Source organism: Anticarsia gemmatalis, chromosome 18 (genome assembly GCF_050436995.1).
Source record: "Anticarsia gemmatalis isolate Benzon Research Colony breed Stoneville strain chromosome 18, ilAntGemm2 primary, whole genome shotgun sequence".
Classification (NCBI taxonomy): Eukaryota; Metazoa; Arthropoda; class Insecta; order Lepidoptera; family Erebidae; genus Anticarsia; species Anticarsia gemmatalis.
Genome location: NC_134762.1, coordinates 3,123,593 through 3,144,978, shown reverse-complemented (window position 1 = coordinate 3,144,978; position 21,386 = coordinate 3,123,593). Strand labels below are relative to the sequence as shown.

The following is a 21,386-nucleotide window of genomic DNA, read 5'->3' as shown; positions in this document are numbered from 1 at the left end:
CAATCGTTAGTGTTGTTTCGAGAGGAATTTCCTCCTTTGACAAGCGGCCTCCGGGCTCCGTCTCGTATTAATTTAGCTGCAGAACTGCTCACCCTCCGTAATCTATTATATTTTCGCTTTTTATTTCACATTTTTTGTTGTACACTTTGTCGTCAAGGCTATGCGTGTAAATTGTTTTATAGACGTACTTAACTAACTGGACGGATACTGGATTATTAACTATGTATTAAGATAGAAAATATAAGAAGTAGCTATCTAAGTATGATATTACTTTCTTATTTAAGTGTACATATCTTGGGTAATACCACGAAAATGTTGATATAGGAAATTCAAATAAATACCTAAATTTGAAATTTAAAGTGAAGCATCATAATATTATCTATTTTAGGTAAAGTGAATATGTTTTTTTAGTTATTAGAAAGCACAGTTACGGCACTGCAAAACCCATTTTAAAGTTTTAGTTTTCATCAAAACCCACAGCTTTGACCAAGTAAGAGGTAAAAGATGCAAGTAATTGCTTAAACGAGTCCTATCCAAAAGTAATCGAACATTTCAATAACATTTTATTTAAGACTTTCTTATAAAACTCATATGTTTTCCCGGAACTAAATCGTTTATAGAACACCAAAATATATTTTCATATTCTTCATACACCCACATGTTCTTAAAGAGACAAAAATAAAACAAATTACTGTGATCATATTTATTCTCGTATTACAATTTGGTACAAAACGTATGACAATTTTCAAACCTTACCACCGAACCTCCGAACACGTAAAATGCAAAATAATCATATTTTTAGTGCATGGGAAATAGGACTCTTAGATTAGGTTAATAGAGCTTAGATTTAAGTAACAAATAAACCGATATTTTTATTACAAAGCTGTTTTAATTTCACGTTTCCTTTTCGAAATTTATGTCGTTTTTATTGTTCTGTTAAAACTTAAAAACTAGGACAGATAGTAAAAGCCTGGATGAGATCCAAATCTTTAATTATTGAATTCGAATGTAACTGGCAAAGCTTTTGTTTTAACTTACAATTTCAGTATACGATAAGTGGTGCACTTTGCCAAATAGATACACAATTAGGTTAAATTTATTAAGATTAAAAACAAAGTATAATACAACTTGCTGACAGTTAAACTTGTTTCTCTGCATTTTCCATTTACTTCAACTCAACAAGAAATAACAGCTTTTACACAAATATTACTGCATAGTATAAGAATAAAAGCAGAATCAAATTGTTCACAATGAAAACAAGTCAAAACTATTCAATAACAATTTTAAATCAAACTAAAACACTGGCATAACCTCAAAAACTTTCAATTACTATCTTTCTATTCGATATTTGCAACTCTAATATTTTAAAGTAAGAGAACAGTACTTCGATTCTCTACCACTATTGACTACCGACAACCGGCTAGTCATCGAAATTTTGACATTTAGAATGTACTGCCAAAATATTTCCTACGACACCCGTCAGAGGCGCTGATCCGATTTTCATACAAAATTTCTCGATGACAGTTCGGTTGTCGGTAGTCGATAGTAGTAGAGAATCAAGCTACAGTTGGCCATTAGATCAATGGCGTATCGTATAACAAATAGGGACGACTGCGTCTATCAGACATTCATATTAGTCATGAATTTGACGCTCTGGAACTACGCAGTGCTCGCTCTATATAAGAATATGATGCGTTATTGATCTCACTGGCTCTTTCTGTTGTTATTTTTGTCCCTATCTTATGTACCTTACTTTGTCTTACTATCTCTCTTACTCTCTTTTTTATCTTACTTTGCATGAAAGTTGTTAAAAATTAACAGATTGATGTTAACTTTGTTTCTTGTTGAGGCAATTACGATATTAATCTGAAACATTGAGAAAAGCTAAGGTTTGTACAATTCATGTTTTTTCATTAAGCAATGCCAAAGTTATTTGATAATTGACTTATTTCTGTTTCTAGTTAATATTGATAAAATAAGAAGATTTATCTCAAAGATTGAGGTAAACAAAAGTTTTGTTAAAAAGCAACATCTTAAGGAATTTGCACTTCAATAAAAAAGTACAATTATTCGAAAACTGGCTTTTTCTGACATTACTAATAGGTTGAAAATTGAATATCTCATTCAAATTCAAAAATCAAAACGTACTTTACAATATTTTTTTACATTTTTAAGTTTTTTATAGACATGGACTAGGTACACTTATTTTTACAACCGCCAAAACACCCCACAATCCACCCAGACATAGATAAACAAAGTACAACTGACAAAATTAAGTATTAAGTAAACTCCCCATGCAACCGAAACTTAAATCAGTTGGAGACGAAACTACGACGAAGTCGCGTCGATGTTGGAAACTTGTTGCGTGAGTTGTTCACGCCTGTGTAACAAGACATCTAAGTAGAAAATTGTTTCGGTTTGCAACTTTTAAGGAAGATTTTACTGTAAAGTTATTAATACGGTAATCATCAACGTAGTTATTCAACAGAATTGTAATTTTATTATCATATTTTTTTTACTTTCGCGTTGCATGTTAATTATATACCTAATAGAATACGGGAACTAAGCAAACACGCGTGTTGCGTTGAAATTAAATAAAACTCAACTTGAGAATGAGTAAAAGCTACTTGACTAAATCACTTCGTTTACTGATGATTTATGTATCACAAGCTAACAGTGGTAGCGTAATAGACATTGTACGTAAAACTAAACTGTATGAGCTAGTTTCTTATTTAATGAATAAGAGTCGATAACCAAACCAACAGAAATAATGACAACAGATTTTTAAAAACAGCTGTCGAAATACCTTCAGAAAAGCTATCTGACACTTATCCAGTAGTGATAAAACCAGCCCTAATTCTAACATAGGACACAGCTACCAGGGAATTATACCGAAAATATACTTTAGTCAATAATTACCGTACTAATATCAAAGTAAAGGCAGTGAAACTAAAGCCAGCCAGTCTTAGGTTGTCGCTTGATGGTCTTGATGTCGTCGAGTTTCTTGGCAGGGCGGAGTGGTTCGGGAGATGATGGCGGTATCAGCTGCTCCGTGCTTGAAGTGGAGGAGAGGCGCTTGGGAGGCGACGGTGGCGCCGCTGGCGGGGGCGAAGGCTGGTGGGAGGAGGGAATCGTTAGATTTAAATATTATTATAAAAGTGAAAAATTGAATCATTTGCTTGCAGATTTTTGTAATGTTTAAAAAGGAGATTTGAAGCAAAACTTAAGTGGATTATCTCCTCAAAATAATAGGTAGGCACTAAAACTTAAATTACCTTTAAATAATTGATATCTACAACTGTATAGAAAACAGTACTACTAACAATTCACAATAATATTAAACAAATCGATCTATATTTCTCGCGAAATCTTTAGGTAATATGAGAAATACATTTCACATATCTAAAGTAAATCTTTGAAATTCTTTCTTTGTTGTCTTTAATTTGTAGAAATACTTGATGACTGACCATTTTGTACCGAAATTGACTACATGAAAGCGGCCCTTTAAAACTTCCCATAATAAGTTACCCCACAAATTGAGCCCCTAAAGCAGGGAGCCTTTTACAAAAATAACAAACGTGGGTACTTCTACTAACGATAAAAAGCCGTGTACTTCCCACAATAAAATTAAATCAGGGTTTAATATACAACGTACAAGTACATAATAAACAAATAAATGTTTAACGTTGCCCCCAGTCTCATGCACATTCAAGGACAATCGCTTTTTTTAGCTTTAAGGTTTTAATATGAGAAAAAACTCTTTAAAGTCTCTTTTTAGTAAAGTTTAAATATAAAAAAGATAGTTTCGTTAAAGGTTAACATCGTACCAAAATTTTGTCCCCTTTTAACGATGGTTTTTTAAGCACCTCCAAAACAGAGAGACGCTGAGTTCGAAAGACATTGAGCATACATCCATGGAATGTCTGAGCTGAGGGTTGCTTAAACTACTATGATATCATCGTCGATCGTTTACGTTCAGTGCCTTAATTAAGATGAATAAGAAGGAAGTAAAGTAGGTAGCCGTTTTTCAGCTGTACGTAAAAGTCTAAACTGTGTGTAAATTAGATCTGATGAAACAATGTTAAGACAAATCTCAATACTGAGTTGCGAGTTTTGAAACATATTCTGTAGGTAATTGGTAATAAGCTCGCGGTTATATCGGTTTATAAGGCTTATTCCTATGTTGGGAATGCGGTTTCGGGGTTTTCCGTCAAGGAATTTGAAGTGTATTTATAATATACGTTTGTCTATATTTTTGAGAGTACCATACATAGACTTTACATAATTTAATTATTTGGAAACATCATTTTCTAATCCTTCATTTAAAGAATCTTCTCAAACGTTTTCCAGGTAAAAATGGTTCTCAGAAAAAGGCATTCTTTGTATCAAACAATAAATACGCTTACAAAGGTCTTGTACTTATTAATTAGTATTCGATTAACATTTACCAAAACAGATTCCGATAAATCGTAAACATAATATAACTCAAATAAAAAAAACATTTCAATTAATTGTCGTTACGCACTAGCGACAATCGCAGGACCAGAAACAAAGCTATCAAGGCTACCGTGAACATAAGTTAATAAAAATCTATAGTTTAAGAAAGAAAGTACGTAAGTATGTAGTCACCAATGTTTTCCTACAATTACCTACAGTTTAGATTTGCGAGAAAATTACGAAAGTGCGTTAACGTTGTAAGTAATACACCTTGAAATTGAAATCCTAGCTCGAGGCGTTATAAAACATTGTGTGATATAATTTTCACTTTGAAATAATAAATAAAATGTAGGCTTGTTTTCCACACACGATTACCGCGGTTTAAAGGTACGTAAGGTATTTTCTTTCAAGCAGAATGCTGTGTACCAAATTTCATAAATATTTCTACAGCAATTTTGGAGTTCTGATTGTTAAAATTATGAAATATGTTATTAAATAACATATTTAACAATCAAAAGAAACCAGCTATATTTTACGCTAAGTCGAAAAAACGTACCTATTTTTGCCAATGAGTTAAAAGTCGACCCCTAGTGTTGCCAATTAAAACATCAGTTGTTCATCCAAGTTGCCATCTTAAAAAACTACGTCACCATTTAGTCTGTTTTCACGCCTTATCTAGAAAGCACCTTTTTGTCTTTATTCTAGTAACTTTTCAAATTGTTTTCATAGCAAAACCTAGTGTAGCGAGCCTAATAAGACAGATACGCGTAACAAAAGGGACAGAATATGTAAAGTAGGCTTATGACGGTTTGTACTAACATTCGAGTGAATTACAGTACTTTTTATCGAGTTAATTCCATCGGTATATGTGGAACAAGTTAATAGAGACCGCATCTGCGTCCTTTTGTTACTAAGGACTTATGTTGTATATTCGTCAAAATATTTTTACTTTTCTGTTTTGTTTTATGCTTGTAGGAACTGCTGAATATTGCCAATGGGTATGTTACGTACGCTTGTACCTACATTACATTTGAGTTTTAAATTAATTCTACAACTAACAAAAACGCCCGAAAATTCATATTTTTATCGAAGGCTTATAAAGGAAATGTATATAATTATTTAGAAAAGTTGGTTTTGAGAAATTATTAACCTTAAAATTTAAGTTCTAAATATCTTGCAAATAAAAGAATATTCATATTTTGTTATTGAACCTACATTTAATCTAGAAACAACTAGGTACCCGACTGTTCCAGATCTAAATTATAAACTAAATTAATATATTACCTAACATCTACAGTAATGATATTCTATTTACTTTTAATAAAGATATCACATTGTCTTCGCAGTTGGCATATTAAAAACATCCTGCTGTGTTTTCATTAATATCAGCAATAAATTGTAGTAAGATAAGGATTTATAACACATACACATGTACGCAATTTCTTAACGCCGCCATATATCATAATATCCTTGAAACTCGGTGCAACGCTTTTGTTTTTACCTGTATGTTTGTTTGTTTTACCTTTGTTTATTTACAACGAATATAGGTACAAAGAATTTGGAATATCGTTTTGAATGATATCAGTTATCTGAACTTAAAATGTGATGATTCACTCGAAAATCATTTAAACTAATTAGAATCTTTTGTCATATTCGGCTCTTGACAGCCGTCTAACTTCTACACTTTCTATAAAACAACTATAACATAGGTTTTTTATGTCTTTTTACTACGGATTTTCGGTCTTTTTATTCTTGTTTATTACGGAATGAGGTTGATTTTGCCTCGTTTACCTCGGTGTCAGGCAAAGGCATTTGCTTCCGTAAATATCGATTCCAAAGAACCAATGATAATCCTTGGATGAAACCCTCCTTTACAGGATAACACTACATGTCAAACCTCATAATGAAGAATAATACGTATAAACAAAAAATCTAAGGTTATTAAAGTAAACTTACCGCGGCAGCAGCGACGCTAGATGTGGAAGGTTGTGGAGACGCCACTCTTGGCGGGGGAGGGGCTATCTTGGGGGGTGAGGGCGGCTTGGCGTCAGGCACCGATGCAGTGTGCTGCGGCGTGCTGGGCGTCACCTCCATGGTGGGAGCCGCTGGAGCCTAGAGAAGAAATCATATCAAGAAACCTCCTACGTTAAGAATCATTCGGATATAACGGAAAATACATATGCATACAAATAAACAAGACAAGGTACAGAAAGTGTGAAACAATAAAAATAACCGATATTATAGGGACTTGTTAAACAAGAAATGAAGTAAGACCGTCTCCCGAATTAAGTAGGATTATTAAGTTAGTTTTTGAGTCCACCAAATAAAGCGATATGGGGAAATTGAACCCCTTCAAGAGATTTTCTTGCTTTATAGAACTATCAAGTACCTACGCAAAGGTCTTTCATAAAATGTTATATTGAACTGTATTAATATATGATATTAATAACTTTTAAACATTTGCATATTATAACAGTCTAAAATAAATTTCCTGCGTGACCTGCTTAGGTTTTAGGTAAAACGTTTACGTCTGAAAAGTAACACTTTAGTGACATTAGCATTTACCTCCCACGCAGGAAATTCAAGTTCAAATCAACCTCTTACTTTTGAAGTTATGTGAACAAGAAATGTATGTCACTTGCTTTTAGAGTAAAGGAAAATAACGCGAAGAAAAATACGCAAGAAAATTTGGGTAACCAGAGTGTCAAGTCTGTTACTAGGCTAGCGTCGTAAACTAATGCAAGAAACTTATTTATGACAATATAAGTAAAGAGCAGTGATAACCGTGGTTGAATTTGTGCCTTCCGCGAAAATGGTCAAGGGTTTGTATCCGGGCAACACACCAATGACTTGAAATTGATAATTATTTGTATTAGAAATAATTACGGAATGAGTGTATTAGAAATAATTATCATTTGTTCCAACGGTCAAGGAAAACATCGTGATGCATCCTTGCATGCCTGAGTATTCTTTAGAACAGCTCTTGAACTCAAGGCCTAACCCCTCCTTCATTGCGGGAGGAGACCCTTGCCCAGCAGTGGGATATTAATGGGTTTGAAAGAAAGTAAAACTTTACATTACATAGGCACTATTCTAACATTATGTACTCTCTTGTTGATGTTATAACACTTTTTTCCAACGCGACCGGTCCATACGGACGAATGACTAGGAATTATGACGCAATTTATATTTTTACTTTGAATTTTCTAAATATAGCGACGTCCTTGTCTCCAAATTAAAAATCTTATAGTATTTCGATTCTAATGCCAAATTCTAATTATAGAACACTCACTGCTATGTGACGGACAAGTTGATATTAATTTGAATAAATTGCGTGACTAATGGCCGAAGACTCAAACGACACTCAATTTCATTTTCAGAAGGCGCCTTTTTGGCGCAGTGGTTAAGGTGGTCGCCACGCCACTACCATTGCGTCGTAGTGTGGCTTAAATTATGTGTTCTTTGAGTATGTCGTAATATCGATCATAAATATCACGACTGTTATACCCGAAGGGGTAGACAGAAGTGCATGAAATATACACCAACGTTTCACCATGAACAATGTCAGTCCCATGCAATATTATTGGTTATTACCGGGCACGTTACCAAATTCAGGGGTACTATTGAGAAACGTTATAATATTTTAAAAATAGAAAAAACCAAAAGCTCTTCTTCCGACCCGGGAATCAAACTTAGAACCTCATCATCAGTCGGACACACTACCGACCGTGCTATAAGCCCTTTAGTCTTTTTTTATTTTCACATTAGATATGATTATTTTCAGATAGTTACAACATTTTCAATATTTGCTGAAGTCTTCATGGTCATTCAACGTTACCTTAGGTTTGACGGGCGGTGGAGGAGGAATGGCTCCCTCTGAAGGTTTGATCTCAGGCGCGACTGGACGAGCCACCGCTATATCCTCAGCTGGCTTCGAATCTGCTTCCGGCTTTGTATCGGCTTTGTCGGGTGCCTAGATTTATTAACAAGAAAGGTATATTACGCAATTGAAGACTTTATTATACCTAATATACCTATAACATGGTCTTACATACTCGATCTACGTATTTATAATCATTTAGCCTCAAATCCTCTACATTCAGTTTTAACTTACCAACTAATTTACCTTAAGCTAGTTGAATAATCCGCAAAACTATGGATAATGCAATGGATAATGGAGTTTGTTCACCTGTTCATCACCGCCTGGTGATGGAGGTCCTGGTGATTTCCTCTTGATCACTTTCGGTGGACTCGACTCTCCTGGCACACGTTTTGCTTTTAGTGGACTTGGATCTGCAGGAAACAAAAGTAATTAGAAATCAGCCCCCTTTACACACACACTATCGCGCATGAAACAACAATCGCGCGTGAAGAAGCGCGCGTGTATGGGGAAAGGAAAGACCACGAGCCGCGCTCATCTGTCAAGCCCAGGTAATCGCGAGCGAAGATCGCGCGTAATCCTGTACGCTCCTAAGAACGTGCGATAGAGTGTGTAGAGGCGGCTAATGTCTATTATCGAATTTCTAATGCTACTTCCCTAATATATGTCTAAAACCTTAGCAAAGCTTATAAAACTTTGACTTTAAGTTGATACAGAATTGAAAGAAAGACATAATAACTTACCAGGTTGTGGAGATATAGTTCTTTCACCAGTGGGACTGGTGGCTCCAGGCGTGGGACTGGCAGGTCCCGGCTGTGGGCTGGACGATGTGGGCAGTGGACTCGCCACGCGGGACGTGGGCACTGGAGACGCAGCCTTGGATGGCGTCTGGAGTAAGATATTTATATTAGTATTGAAGAAGCTACAGCCCTTGCTGTGAGGCTAAATTACGCGGTTATTAAATATGAAACAATTCGTATCAACAACTGATGATATAAATCATTGATGATATTTTTGTGTTTAAAAATAGTGACGCTTTAATAAAAACTTAAAATGTAAACTTAGGGCTCAATGTTAATCGAATCTAGGAATGAATCTATACTAATCTATACTATAAATATTATAAAGCTGAAGAGTTTGTTTGTTTGTTTGATTGTTTGTTTGTTTGTTTGTTTGAACGCGCTAATTTCAGGAACTACTGGTCCGATTTGAAAAATTCTTTCAGTGTTAGATAGACCATTTATCGAGGAAGGCTTTAGGCTATATAACATCACGCTACGGCCATTAGGAGCGGAGTAGCAACGAAAAATGTTACAAAAACGGGGAAATTTTTTTTCATTCTTTCTTATGTGACGCAAGCGAAGTTGCGCGGGTCATAAAATAATAATTGGACAGACTTTGGCAAGTATAATCAAAAGTTGTATTTATTGCTAAGCGTAACAACGCAATTCCACTGCGTACAGTACCTAAAAACAGACAATCTGGAATTCATATTCATCAAAAAATATTTTTAATTTAAAAACCGCATTCACAAAGAATGTTTCACTAATTATTCTTAGTAACAGACTATGTGACAACGCGAGAGTGTCGACTTAAATCTGGCCCAAAACTTCCGCAGCAATGCATTTTAATTCAAAACTTTCATATCACTGTTTCAGAAACGAACATTTCTGAACAAAACTAATTAGTACTTTTACTGTAGTATATAACATTGACAAAATAATGAACAAAGCTTCACGGATTTAAATTTGGGTTTAACAACGTTATTACAAGCCTTATTTTAGTTTTTAATTTGGTAAAGGTTTGCTAATTATAATGTAGGTTGTGGAAACATGTTATTTGGAGCTGAAGTAAAAAATATTTCGTTTTTATAACAGTTAGGTACGTAAAATGTTGTCGTTGTTGTAAGATAAATACACCTACATTTATGAGATCAAGAAAAGTCTAGAACATTTAATTACACCTAACCTAATGCAAAATGAAACGGAATTGAAACAACTAGCTATAGAACCACTATTAATTACTGTGAGACTATCTGACTAAACGACCAACTTAAACGTACGAACTTACTTTAAATCCGAAATCCTTATATTGATCAAAACTACGACACCGCATACATTAAACATGGAGAATCCACCAGTCAAATTATCTACGCACTATACTTTTTAAACAATGTGAAATATATCTATAATGTTTTAAATCATTACCATAGATTCAAATTCATACTATACTAGCGGACCCGACAGACGTTGTCCTGTCTAATAAATTAAAAATGAATTAAAAAACATTGTCCAGCGGACAAAATTGTGAATCTAAACCATTCTCAGATCCCCTTGAACACACACAAAAAATTTCATCAAAATCGGTCCCGTCGTTTAAGAGAAGTTCAGTGACATACACACTTACAGAAGAATTATATATACAGGGTGCAAATGACAGCCTACCGAAAACGAAAAAAAATGACTTTAGACACGATTCTGGTGCTTATGGCGTTGAAAATTTTCATCGGTTTTTTCTTGATTTTTCCGATTTTTTATGCGTTTTTTTAATTTTTTTTGGTAGTATTTCGATAATACTACACAATGCAACATGAATATGAAAAAAAATCCGTCATATTACTGTTTTTCACAAAAAACAGCCATGGATTAAAACAACGTATAAATTCGCTATCAGCTGTGCGCGGCCAACGACAACGGCCGCGACGGTCGACCTCGCGCCGCGTACCTACGCGCGCCACACAGACACGATTACGCACACAGCTGTCAGCCTCACACTCACTAGTATGCAGCGTTACTTAGTATTTGTTCTATGTTAAAAATGAAAATTACATAATTATCCCGCTCTCCGATAAAAGGTAAATTCATAAGATTTAAAATGTGTGATATCTTATTATTACACGTACAAATACATACAGAACGACAAAAAATCCTATTGATATTCTTTAGCGCTATAAAAATCTCTAATAAACAATTTAACATGTATTGTCGCTTTGTTCCATTTGTTCTTGCAAATTTCTATTCGATATTTACACGCTCATTCATACTTCATACAAGCGCGGTGCGACTCGAAAAGTAGATGGCCGTAGTGACGCGTGACGCCGCGACCGCGCGTGGATGTTACATAGATGGGATGCGACAAAATGGATGCTAAGTAATTCTCCGGGGATTATGAATTATGATAAGTTAGTTTCTCTGTTAAGAATATTAATGGATATTGATTGTTATCATTGTTATGTACCTACATTTTTTATGGTTTAATTAAATAAACGTTTCGTGTTTATTTTATTTACTTTAAGCTGATTTTATGTTATAAATATCAAAGTATTTTAAACTTACATCAATAATGTTTGTAATGTTATTTGGTATTTGAATAAAACTACAATGCAACCAGTAACAACTGTGACAAGTAAAAATAGTAATGCCACATCAATATTTTATTGAATCTAATCTCTCGCTGGGATCCTAACTCGTCGCTCGTCACCAAATCGGCGGCGCGCGCGCGGACGGCGCGGAGGGAGCGGGTGGCGCGGGCGAGGGGCGGCGCGAGTGAGCGGAGAGGCGCCCGCGCCGGCGGCTCTCTTTGATAGTTCGAGCAATTCGCTCGCGGAAGACGGAAGCTCTTCACCGGTGTTGTTCGTTATGTCCTATTCTTCGTGTCGTGTGTGAACTGTTGTTTATTATTACTTGTTACTGTTTCGGTTTTGAGTTGTTAGTGTTTTTATTGTTATTATTTTTGTTGTTATTGTTTTTGAAGTGCAGTTGTGTTCGTAAATAGGAAGAAATGTTGATGTGTTATGTATTGTGAAGCACGTGGAAGTGCACGGCGTGCTCTGCACCTGTACGTCCGGATCCAAAGGTACTCAAACTCTCGCCATACACCAGGTATTTGCGTGTTGATAGACATTGATAACAATTTGTTTTAGCACTTTCTTATTATTGGTTGCATTTTGCTATTATTGTTTGATTTCACGTAAGCCAAGTAGGTACCTACCTACTTACAATTTTACTATGAGCTATTGTAACATACGGGCCTACTTACGATACCATAAACGATACATAAGATTGTTATCTAATGATAGGGTTGCATACTAGTGAGCGCATAGACGTGGTGGTACGCGTACGTACCTACGACGCGACGCGTCGCGACATGTCGTCGCACAGCGCGCCGCCGCCAGGCCCAGAAGTCTCGTAGGCATGCGCGGAGATACATCGCGTTGTTCACTATACATTGAACGCTCAAAAATGACTAACTCGGGAACCAATCATATCCGAGAAATATCGTTGGAGTAAATTTCGCGCATACAGTGTCACAAACTTACCAGTAAAGTTTTCGGTTAGCTGTCATTTACACCCTGTATAAAGATTTACTTGCAGAAAACTTGTTTCTAGAGGTGGTTTACAAAAGAAAATTGTATCACATATTAGGTACAGACCTTGACTGCACTGGCTCCAGGAGTAGGCGTGGCCGGCTTAGGCGACACCGGTCTGCTGCGAGCTCCCGCCGCCGTGAGTAGTGCGCCCACACCTGACACCTCTTCTGTTTATTATAATATTATTAGTTATGACTTGAAACTGGAACTGTTTAGTCTAGAAAGACTGGTACGCGTAAAGATATTGAGAACGTACCTTACGATAATTGTAAAGTGTATGTAAGGTATATTGTTATGAAAATATAAGGTAGAAAAATTCCGATTAATTCCGGCCGGTATTCGATTACGCCGGTCAATTTAATTGAAACCGGCCAACGTTTTAGGACTTTGGTTATAGTGTCCAAGTGCGTGCACACTACCTATGCCTTCATTATCATAGTCCGGTAGGACGGAAAAGCGACTCGACCAGTGATAGGTCAGGCGCAGGACCGAATTCTTTACATGCTCTCGAGACACGAAGGTCTACGATCTCAACTTCCTAACTCCGGAAAATCTCTAAAAAAGTCTTAACAGAAAAACTCAGAAAACACTTATTAGCCCAGGATTCGTACCCAAGACCTCTACGCGGCAGTCGCGTACACTACCGGATGTGCCACACTCAGTCAGTATATAAAAAAACATCATTCGTTGTTTCACAAATTCAAAAGTATAGCTTTTATTGCATTATGTTTTTGTGTCAAACTTAATTAAAATGCTGAAATATAATTCCAAACAGAACATTTTTAGCAGATAAGGAACCAGATGATGTGTTACTTCACACAAACGTCGTCAAAAAGATGCATTAACATTATTAAAAGTAGAAAATAAGTTCAAAAAACCTTTATCTGTACTAATAAAGGAAGGCTCCAGTAACCTTTGAAAAATTCACGCCAAATATTTGACCCTGAAGTAATTAAAATTCCTGCTTAAAATAGCCCCTGGCTATTCGAAGAATATTTAAACTGAGCATTTTTACGGATTTCAACAAAGTTATAAGATATTATAAAATGCATTGTGTATGTTTACTTTTTTACCCTTTTTTTCTCAATTTTAATCGGATGAGTAATTGTAATAAACATTGGCCGGTACATAGATATATTTATATACTGTAAAAAATTGCCGAGATTAAGTTCAATTTTCATTTTTAGTTTTATTATAGTACAAATACCCGCCACTTCGTCCGCTTGAATTGATTATACGGGATAAAACATATTCTAAGTGATAATCAAGGCTATAAACTATATGCGTGCCCAATTCAGTCCAAATCTGTTATACTTTTAATACCAACCACTCTCACAAACTTTCGCATTTATAATACTAGTAAGATTTACCTTTGGACGGTACTGGAGAAGCAACCGGTTCAGCAGTCTCCCCGACTTCGGTAGAGATATCCTTGATCAGCTCCAGCAGGGTGTGACCAGGACTTATAGGCATCTCAATAGGAGTAGCACTTCGGGAACCTTCTGAAACATTGCACGTTACAATATCTGGCTACGAGTGTAAAAGATGCAGTTAAGACAAAAAACATCTGTTGTCAGAGAACTGAAAAGTTATCTCACGGGTAAAACAGCACGCAAGTTAAAAAGTGACAGCCTACTACATTGTTAGTATGTACTTGAATACATACAGTATAAGTATAAGAATTCAAAATCGTCGAACAGTATCCAGTTGACACAGAGATTGTGCCCAAGATCAGTTTTTTAAGATATTTTCTGGGGTGAAAACGCTTCTCGTTCATGTGTCTATTGCATAACAAATAACTATAAAAATTTGAAACATATCTATCGATCTTGAAATTATTTAAAGCTATATAATTATACTTGTGTAATTTTGACTAATACGAATCGACCCAACGCATATAGCGGTATGACCTGGGCGCAATTGAGGAGGACTGGTCGGATCCTGCCTCCAATAGAGCTATTTAAAAGGAAAGGGGGTAAGCCTTTGTCCAGCAGCGGGACACTCAACCAGGATTATAAAATTGACTAATAACATTACCTGGTAGTGGTGAGCGTAGTACCAACTTCCTAGCCTCTTCCATAGCACGTTGCAAGTTCTGTTGGTTCTTAAACGACTCTCGGCTACGACACCGACCGATCTGAGACCTGTATCATACACGTGTATCAACGTAAAGGACAATGACGTCACGATATTATTAACTCTTAAGTCAACAGTAAGTTTCGTCAATCAATTTTGTTAATGATGTTATTGAAACATAAACAATACGTCGCAGTGACGTATACGTAGACGTTATCAATGCGTACGCGAGCACGTTCTGAGAACGCCCACAAATTCTCCTAAAGTGAGAAAACACGCATACTTGCATTCGAAAGGTCGTGTGTTTGACTCCCACTTTAAACAAAAACGCATTACTACAGTAATATAATGCCGATAGTATCATTCAATATTTTTATGACAAAATTACGCGTAGATTGTGACACAAAGCTCAAAGACTTATCTCTCATTCGAAACACGTGAATCACAACTTTACTAAATGCGATTGTTCCATCGACTAAGATTGAATGTCAGAATTAAGCTTCGGCCCTTCAAGATAAACTGAAGATTTAAAATATTTTCCATAATACTTTTAAAAATGCACTGAAGTAAACCAAACAACGCCATAAGTCAAACATGTACGCACGAAACTCCAGAAGCGGCGAGCGTCTGGTCCCACTTGGCATTAGTGGTGCTGGCCACCGCCAACTTAGCGATTCTCCTGAACCGCGACAGTCCGTCCTCATCAGCCGGCTTCTCTTCCTCCAGGGCCACCGGCGCCACGTGGAAGTCCTTCATGAGACGACGCTCCCATACCTTCATGCGTTTGCCGAGCACCACTGTGAAGATAGGTGTGATTTAAAATAATCTACAAGTTCTGATAAATTGATTTATCTTGTTCACGTAAAAATGTCTCTAAGAACATGCGCTACCACTGAAAAGCTTTTCAAAATCGGTGCAGACCTTCCGATATTAATTTGAAGAAACTGACCAACAGACTTAATTAAAACAGTTGTTGAATTATATTATTATTGTTTTTATCAGCTGTAACTTGAATGAGTTAATAAAAGCATGGTGGGAGGACTGGAGACATTACATTAGTCTTACAAACGCCTTTAAACTACGGCTAAAATATGACAGTAAGAAGTAACTGACAAAACCAGCTTTAGAAGCAATAAATACACACATCCCTTTACCATCCTTAGTAGGTAAAAACCACCAGAGCGAAAACAATGTCACTGTATGTATAGATTGTATAGTAATGTACTATTCAATCAATATTTGTCTCAAAACACTACTAATTCCATACTCACTCTTCTCCTTCCTATCAGTAAAGCTGACATCCATGCCGCTCCTCTCAAACACCTCCAGCAGTTCATATCTCAAGGCCGACACGTCTCCCTTCAGCTCATTGATGTCATCTTCCGTGACCGGCTCATCGTCCATCTTCCTGTGCATCGCGGACACGTAACGCCATACTAGTGCACGCATCACTGCGGTGTAGCGCACGTCGTGTTCTTTCTCTTTCGATTCCTATGTTGTGGAAAGAGATAGGGATATATAGTGTAGTTTCTTTCTTTTAATGAAGAGACATCTTTTGTTTGGAATCTTGATACAGAAAGCATCTAGATAAAATTAGTAATTAAACGAGTATAGAGTCGATTGAGGTGTTTGCTATATCTATGCATTATGCATAGGCTGTGGTTATGAGATAACCGCCAAGAAACTTAAAAACTATAAATATGAAGAAAGGAATCATAATCTTTTGGAGTTACCTATATTACCGAAAGCAGATAAACTCATACCACCACAAAATTTTATTGTTCAAATATATTGACACAAAAGCCGAGCAATACTATTGGGGTGTTTATTTTCAAAAATGAATACTATGCGTAGATAATCCACTAAAATGTGTATTTAAATTTATTAAAATTAATATCCATTTGCTAATTACCTCATTAACTTAGTATTTACCTATCATTATAAAACGTAAAAATGTCAGCCATTGTTCAGATCAAAGTGTAAGTGGCTTCTTTTTATTACAAAGAGTATTTCCGTCAGCAAACTTCCTCACTTCACTAGTTAATTACTTTTTTATACGACTAAATATTCAGGATTTTATTACATACCACTTGTTAGAACTTAAAAGCTAGTGTAGGTAAATTACCTTAGAATTTGTTAAAACAATAAAAAAAAGCTTTCACCTTTCAAGAAAAATTAAATTCATAGTGGATTTGTTGCTGTAGAGTATCAAGAAACATAGATCCTGTATTTTTTTTCTACAGAATCTTTGGTCAGGCCCAAATATATCGAATATAATAAAAATAAAATAAAATCATTGCATCAGACACATGGGGCATAATTCCGCTATGGATCTCCTTATCATAAACGTGATATTTATGAATTCAACTCATCATACCTACTCAGCAATGTAAACAGTTTAACGTAGTAACGATATACTTTTATTGTGTTAAAATCATAGTTTTATAAAAAAAATATCCATAATCGAATAATCCTATTTAGTTTGATCAAAGGCTAAATTCTTTCATTACAACTTTCATAATCTTAAAGAGAAATGCGTTCCTGTTTATTTAATAAGTAAAAGTTTTCATTAAAAATGTTCCCATCTTTTAATTAAGAGTGTTTAACGAAAGATAAATAATAGCTTTGTTGAAATTTCGCCGGATATTAGGGTGAGGTCACACGCTGGGCGCGGTTATGTTGATATTATAACCTTTAATAGGTTTGAACGTAACTTGTAGTGGGTGTATGAAAATATGAATGTGGTCTTCATATTCTAGTTTTAAATAAAATAGCTATTAGCTAGCTAGTGTTCAAATGTTATCGTATTGCAGAGGTTCGTAATTTTTATATTAAACGAGCTGGCTAGCGCAGCTTCTCTCACGAATTATTTCTCGTATTTTTTTTCTTTTCTAAACGATTATTTGATATTTCGTCGATGATTTGAGACATCGTAGAATAATTTAAATTTCGATGTCACGATTTATATTTGAGGGATAAACGTTAATTGTTATTGATACATTTATACCAGATTGTAAAGGCCGTTATCTTAGATTTCTGTTATATATTTCGAATTTAATCTAATCTATCTATCTTATGGTTAGTGGTCAACCTAGTGTCAAAGTTGTTCAAGCAAGCAACCGGGACCGACATGTAACGTGCCCTTCGAAGCACGGAGACGCTCATTTCAAATACCACTATGCGGTCACCCATCTATAGCATGACCACGCCAACGGTTGCTTAACTGACAGATCGTTTACCGACCGACGAGCACAACTGGCTATGGACGCCTATCTAATAAGTACTTACTTTCATCTTCATCTTCCTTATTTTATCTTTCTTCCTCAGGCCCATCATCTTGAGCAGTAGTTTAGGCGTCGGGAATATGTTGAATGGGGGCGGTAGTGTCGCGCTCTCCTCGAAGTAGCTCATCCAAAGACGAGTGCGGGCGAACTTCCATTCAACGTCCGAATGTTCCTGGGAAAAGTAGGTTTTGTGTATTATAAATGTGACTGGCTTGTGCCTGTGACTTTCTCTGCGTGAATTTTTCGAAGTAAAAAGTATCCTATGTGTTAGTCTAGGTTATCAACTATATGTGTAACAAATTTCATAAAAATCCGTTGGGTAGTTTTTGCGTGAAAAAGTAACAACACACGTACATCCATCCTTACAAACTTTCGTATTAATAAGAGTAGGATTCAAATGAACTTTCTCAATGTGGGAGGGTTTTGGCCGTAAGTAACTTTGGCCAACCTACATAGCATACTTACAGTACAATAGTATCACAACTAATAAAAAATAATGCAAATCTTTGACATGATTATTAGATTTTAGTAACTTTAATGTTTTTAATGATGACGTAATAGTTGGGTTCCTTGCTCGTACCAATGCGGGATAGTATCTTACACGTATAATAGAAATGAGTATTTTTGCAACCTAATAACATCATGCTTGTATTTCAATGAAATATTGAAGTTATTAAGTAAGTGATGTTTGTAGATACAGACAAGTTAGTACTAACACGAGCGTATATGTTCTTAAAGACAAATATAAGGTAAACGTCACTATCCGTTGCGCGTACACGTGTTCATATAAATAATAATTATAATTATCAAAGAAAAAGCAATGAATATTGTATAAGGTCAATGCAAATGAAGTAAAATATGAGTCAGTAGTTATTACATTGGTCCAAGTAATTAACGTATGATAATGATATATCTTATTTCTATATTAATAAGTAAGAAGAAATATAATTATAACAACTTCTTATAAAACTCTATTTTTCTTGTTCTGCTTCTTAAGATTATTCACCTTGCTGTTAAAAGAAACACAGTGATAATTTTACGCTCATTGTCATGGCCGAAATAGCTCAGTTGGGAGAGCGTTAGACTGAAGATCTAAAGGTCCCCGGTTCAATCCCGGGTTTCGGCAGACATGACTTTTTGGTCTCTCTAACCATTTATACTAACACTTTTATTTCTATCATGCTTATAATTTGAAGGAAAATTAGAATTATTCTTAAAACAAAATATGCGTTAATTTTTATTACTACACAGTGACAATATTAATTGAAGCGCCTACGAAAATTATCACAGCAAACTTTTCCATATAGATACCTATGGCTAGCCGGAGCGATTGACACTTAATTAGTTGTCTTTTAAATAACTTACTGGTGTTATAACGAACTAGAAGTACTCAAATTTAAATGCCTAGAATCTAGGTATCCTAGTAATTTTCCAGTGACTAAATTAAGGTCATATACCTGTTCCTTTTTGGAGATTGCTCTGTCAAAACATGCGTAACAATATTGCTATATATTTTCTCGCAAAAAATCAACACCGAAATAGGTAAGTATATTGAATTAGTTTGATATAAAAGGGTGATTCCATCAGTCTTTTCACTGGCCAGTTTTTATCCCTCCGTGACCGAACTACTCAATTCAATAAATAAAATCGGATGAGGTAAATTGGGCTTAGAACAACATGGTTTTCTACAAAAAAATATCTCAAGTTAGTGAGGAAGAGTTTTATGGTTCTTATTAGTAAAGCATTGCTTGCGATTCATAGTTCAATAAACAGAAACACAATAGATCAACAAAAAAAACTCTGGTAATATCGGAAACCGCTAGAAGAAGCCTTTGCCAAAAGGCACACTAACTCAATGTAAAAAAAAACGATAATAAACCGCTTTATTATTAGAATATTGAACATTAAAATAAGAACAATAAAAATACTATTCCAGTTAATTAATTATTTGATGGTTTCTATACTACTAAATATATCTTAAACAACGCCCTGGAAAAAATATCGTACAGAAACCCTCCTTGCTTCAAACCCAACTATTAGAGGAAAGCAAGATTCAATTGATAGGCGTAAAGTTAAGTATTAGTACAGGCCTTTAAAGATTAGACTGATAAAAATAGAATTGGTAACCTAATTTTGAAATATTATCTAAGGCCGGTATATAAAGGCAATATTAGCAATATTACGTCAATATCACTGAATATAGCTAAGAATATTTTATTCATTGGTAGTATGAGTAGACTTCAGACAGTAAAGTGATTGTAAGTTATAGCCGGCTATTTGTTTCAATAACGCTTGTAACTCAGTGCTTACACAACATACACGTGCTTACATTATAAATCCGTGTAATAATGTAAGAATTTACACCGCTTTTGCTACTGCTAAAAGAGAATGTTTTATAAAAAACAATCTCTTTGAAATTTATCAAGTTTGTTTTCTATTTCCATGTTTTATAAGACCCTAATCAGTTAGTATGTTTTTATAAAAAAATCATTGACATGTGCATTAACAACGACTGATTCTTAGGATCAAAATTGTCGGTTTTATAAATTGATACCACACAAGATCCGAAACAAACTATCTAACATAATACGTAAGCACCCATCATTTTGCCTAAAAAATATTTTGCTGCCCTCAAGAGCCCCTGTATTTATGTAAGGTCAATAAACAAAACGCCTATAAATAATTTTCCATGAATACAATAGACAATTTCGCTAAGTATGTCATCGGAAAAATATAAAACTTCTGATTGGCATGTTTGCTTGAACTTTGAACACGGTGAACCTTTCTAAAGAAGTGGAAAACTGCAGTAATTGAATGTACCTACAACTATTGGGAAACTAATTGCACGTCATAATTAACGAGTTTTCCAATATTTTCGGAGTTGAATCTTATAAAACTTGAAAGCGTTCGTGCAATAACTTGAAGAAGTGGATTAAGAGTTCAAAATTAGTAAATATTTAACTGAAATATTCAAAATGTCGCGATAATAAAAGTCACTTAGCCGTATTTTACTACAATTACTCTAGGACCTACCAACTTCTTTCAAAAGTAGTAAATCTTTCAGTTTCACTTATTACTAGTTCTTTATTCCTACTTCCCAAATAATACAGTTCTTACTTACCTAAAGAAAAAAAATAACTTACGTCAATCATAGCGTAAGAGTTGGACATCATAGCGATGAGCAGGTTAAGTAACACGATGACGTTGATGACGGAGTATGAACCAAACATGAGCAGACCCCAGAACCGTGTGTAACTCTTGATGCCGGCGAGTTCGAAGTTCTCCAAGCCAACCATGCCGAACGACGCCCAGAAGAGAGATTGAGAGGCCTCGAACACGC

General features: G+C 35.3%; 1 protein-coding gene and 1 non-coding gene across 4 annotated transcripts in view; one reads left to right on the top strand and one right to left on the bottom strand.

Annotated features, from left to right (window-relative positions):
• Window positions 1–688: 688 nt before the first annotated feature.
• Window positions 689–21,386, bottom strand: part of LOC142980435 (transient-receptor-potential-like protein) — a 36,164-nt gene continuing 15,466 nt past the window's right edge. For 2 of the 3 annotated variants that reach the window (XM_076125812.1, XM_076125813.1), the window contains exons 13-24: window positions 21,190–21,385; window positions 18,051–18,218; window positions 16,034–16,253; window positions 15,367–15,559; window positions 14,724–14,830; window positions 14,057–14,188; window positions 12,750–12,853; window positions 9,061–9,205; window positions 8,627–8,730; window positions 8,276–8,410; window positions 6,394–6,549; window positions 689–3,114 (exon numbers count right to left, since the gene is read on the bottom strand). In XM_076125812.1, the coding sequence (XP_075981927.1) occupies window positions 2,950–3,114; window positions 6,394–6,549; window positions 8,276–8,410; window positions 8,627–8,730; window positions 9,061–9,205; window positions 12,750–12,853; window positions 14,057–14,188; window positions 14,724–14,830; window positions 15,367–15,559; window positions 16,034–16,253; window positions 18,051–18,218; window positions 21,190–21,385 (1,825 nt within the window). In that variant the 3' untranslated portion in view covers window positions 689–2,949. The remainder of the gene's footprint in view (window positions 3,115–6,393; window positions 6,550–8,275; window positions 8,411–8,626; window positions 8,731–9,060; window positions 9,206–12,749; window positions 12,854–14,056; window positions 14,189–14,723; window positions 14,831–15,366; window positions 15,560–16,033; window positions 16,254–18,050; window positions 18,219–21,189; window position 21,386) is intronic. The other variant, XM_076125814.1, reaches the window with a different exon arrangement.
• TRNAF-GAA (transfer RNA phenylalanine (anticodon GAA)) lies at window positions 19,100–19,172 on the top strand. The gene has a single exon. It is a non-coding gene; the product is annotated as a tRNA-Phe (tRNA).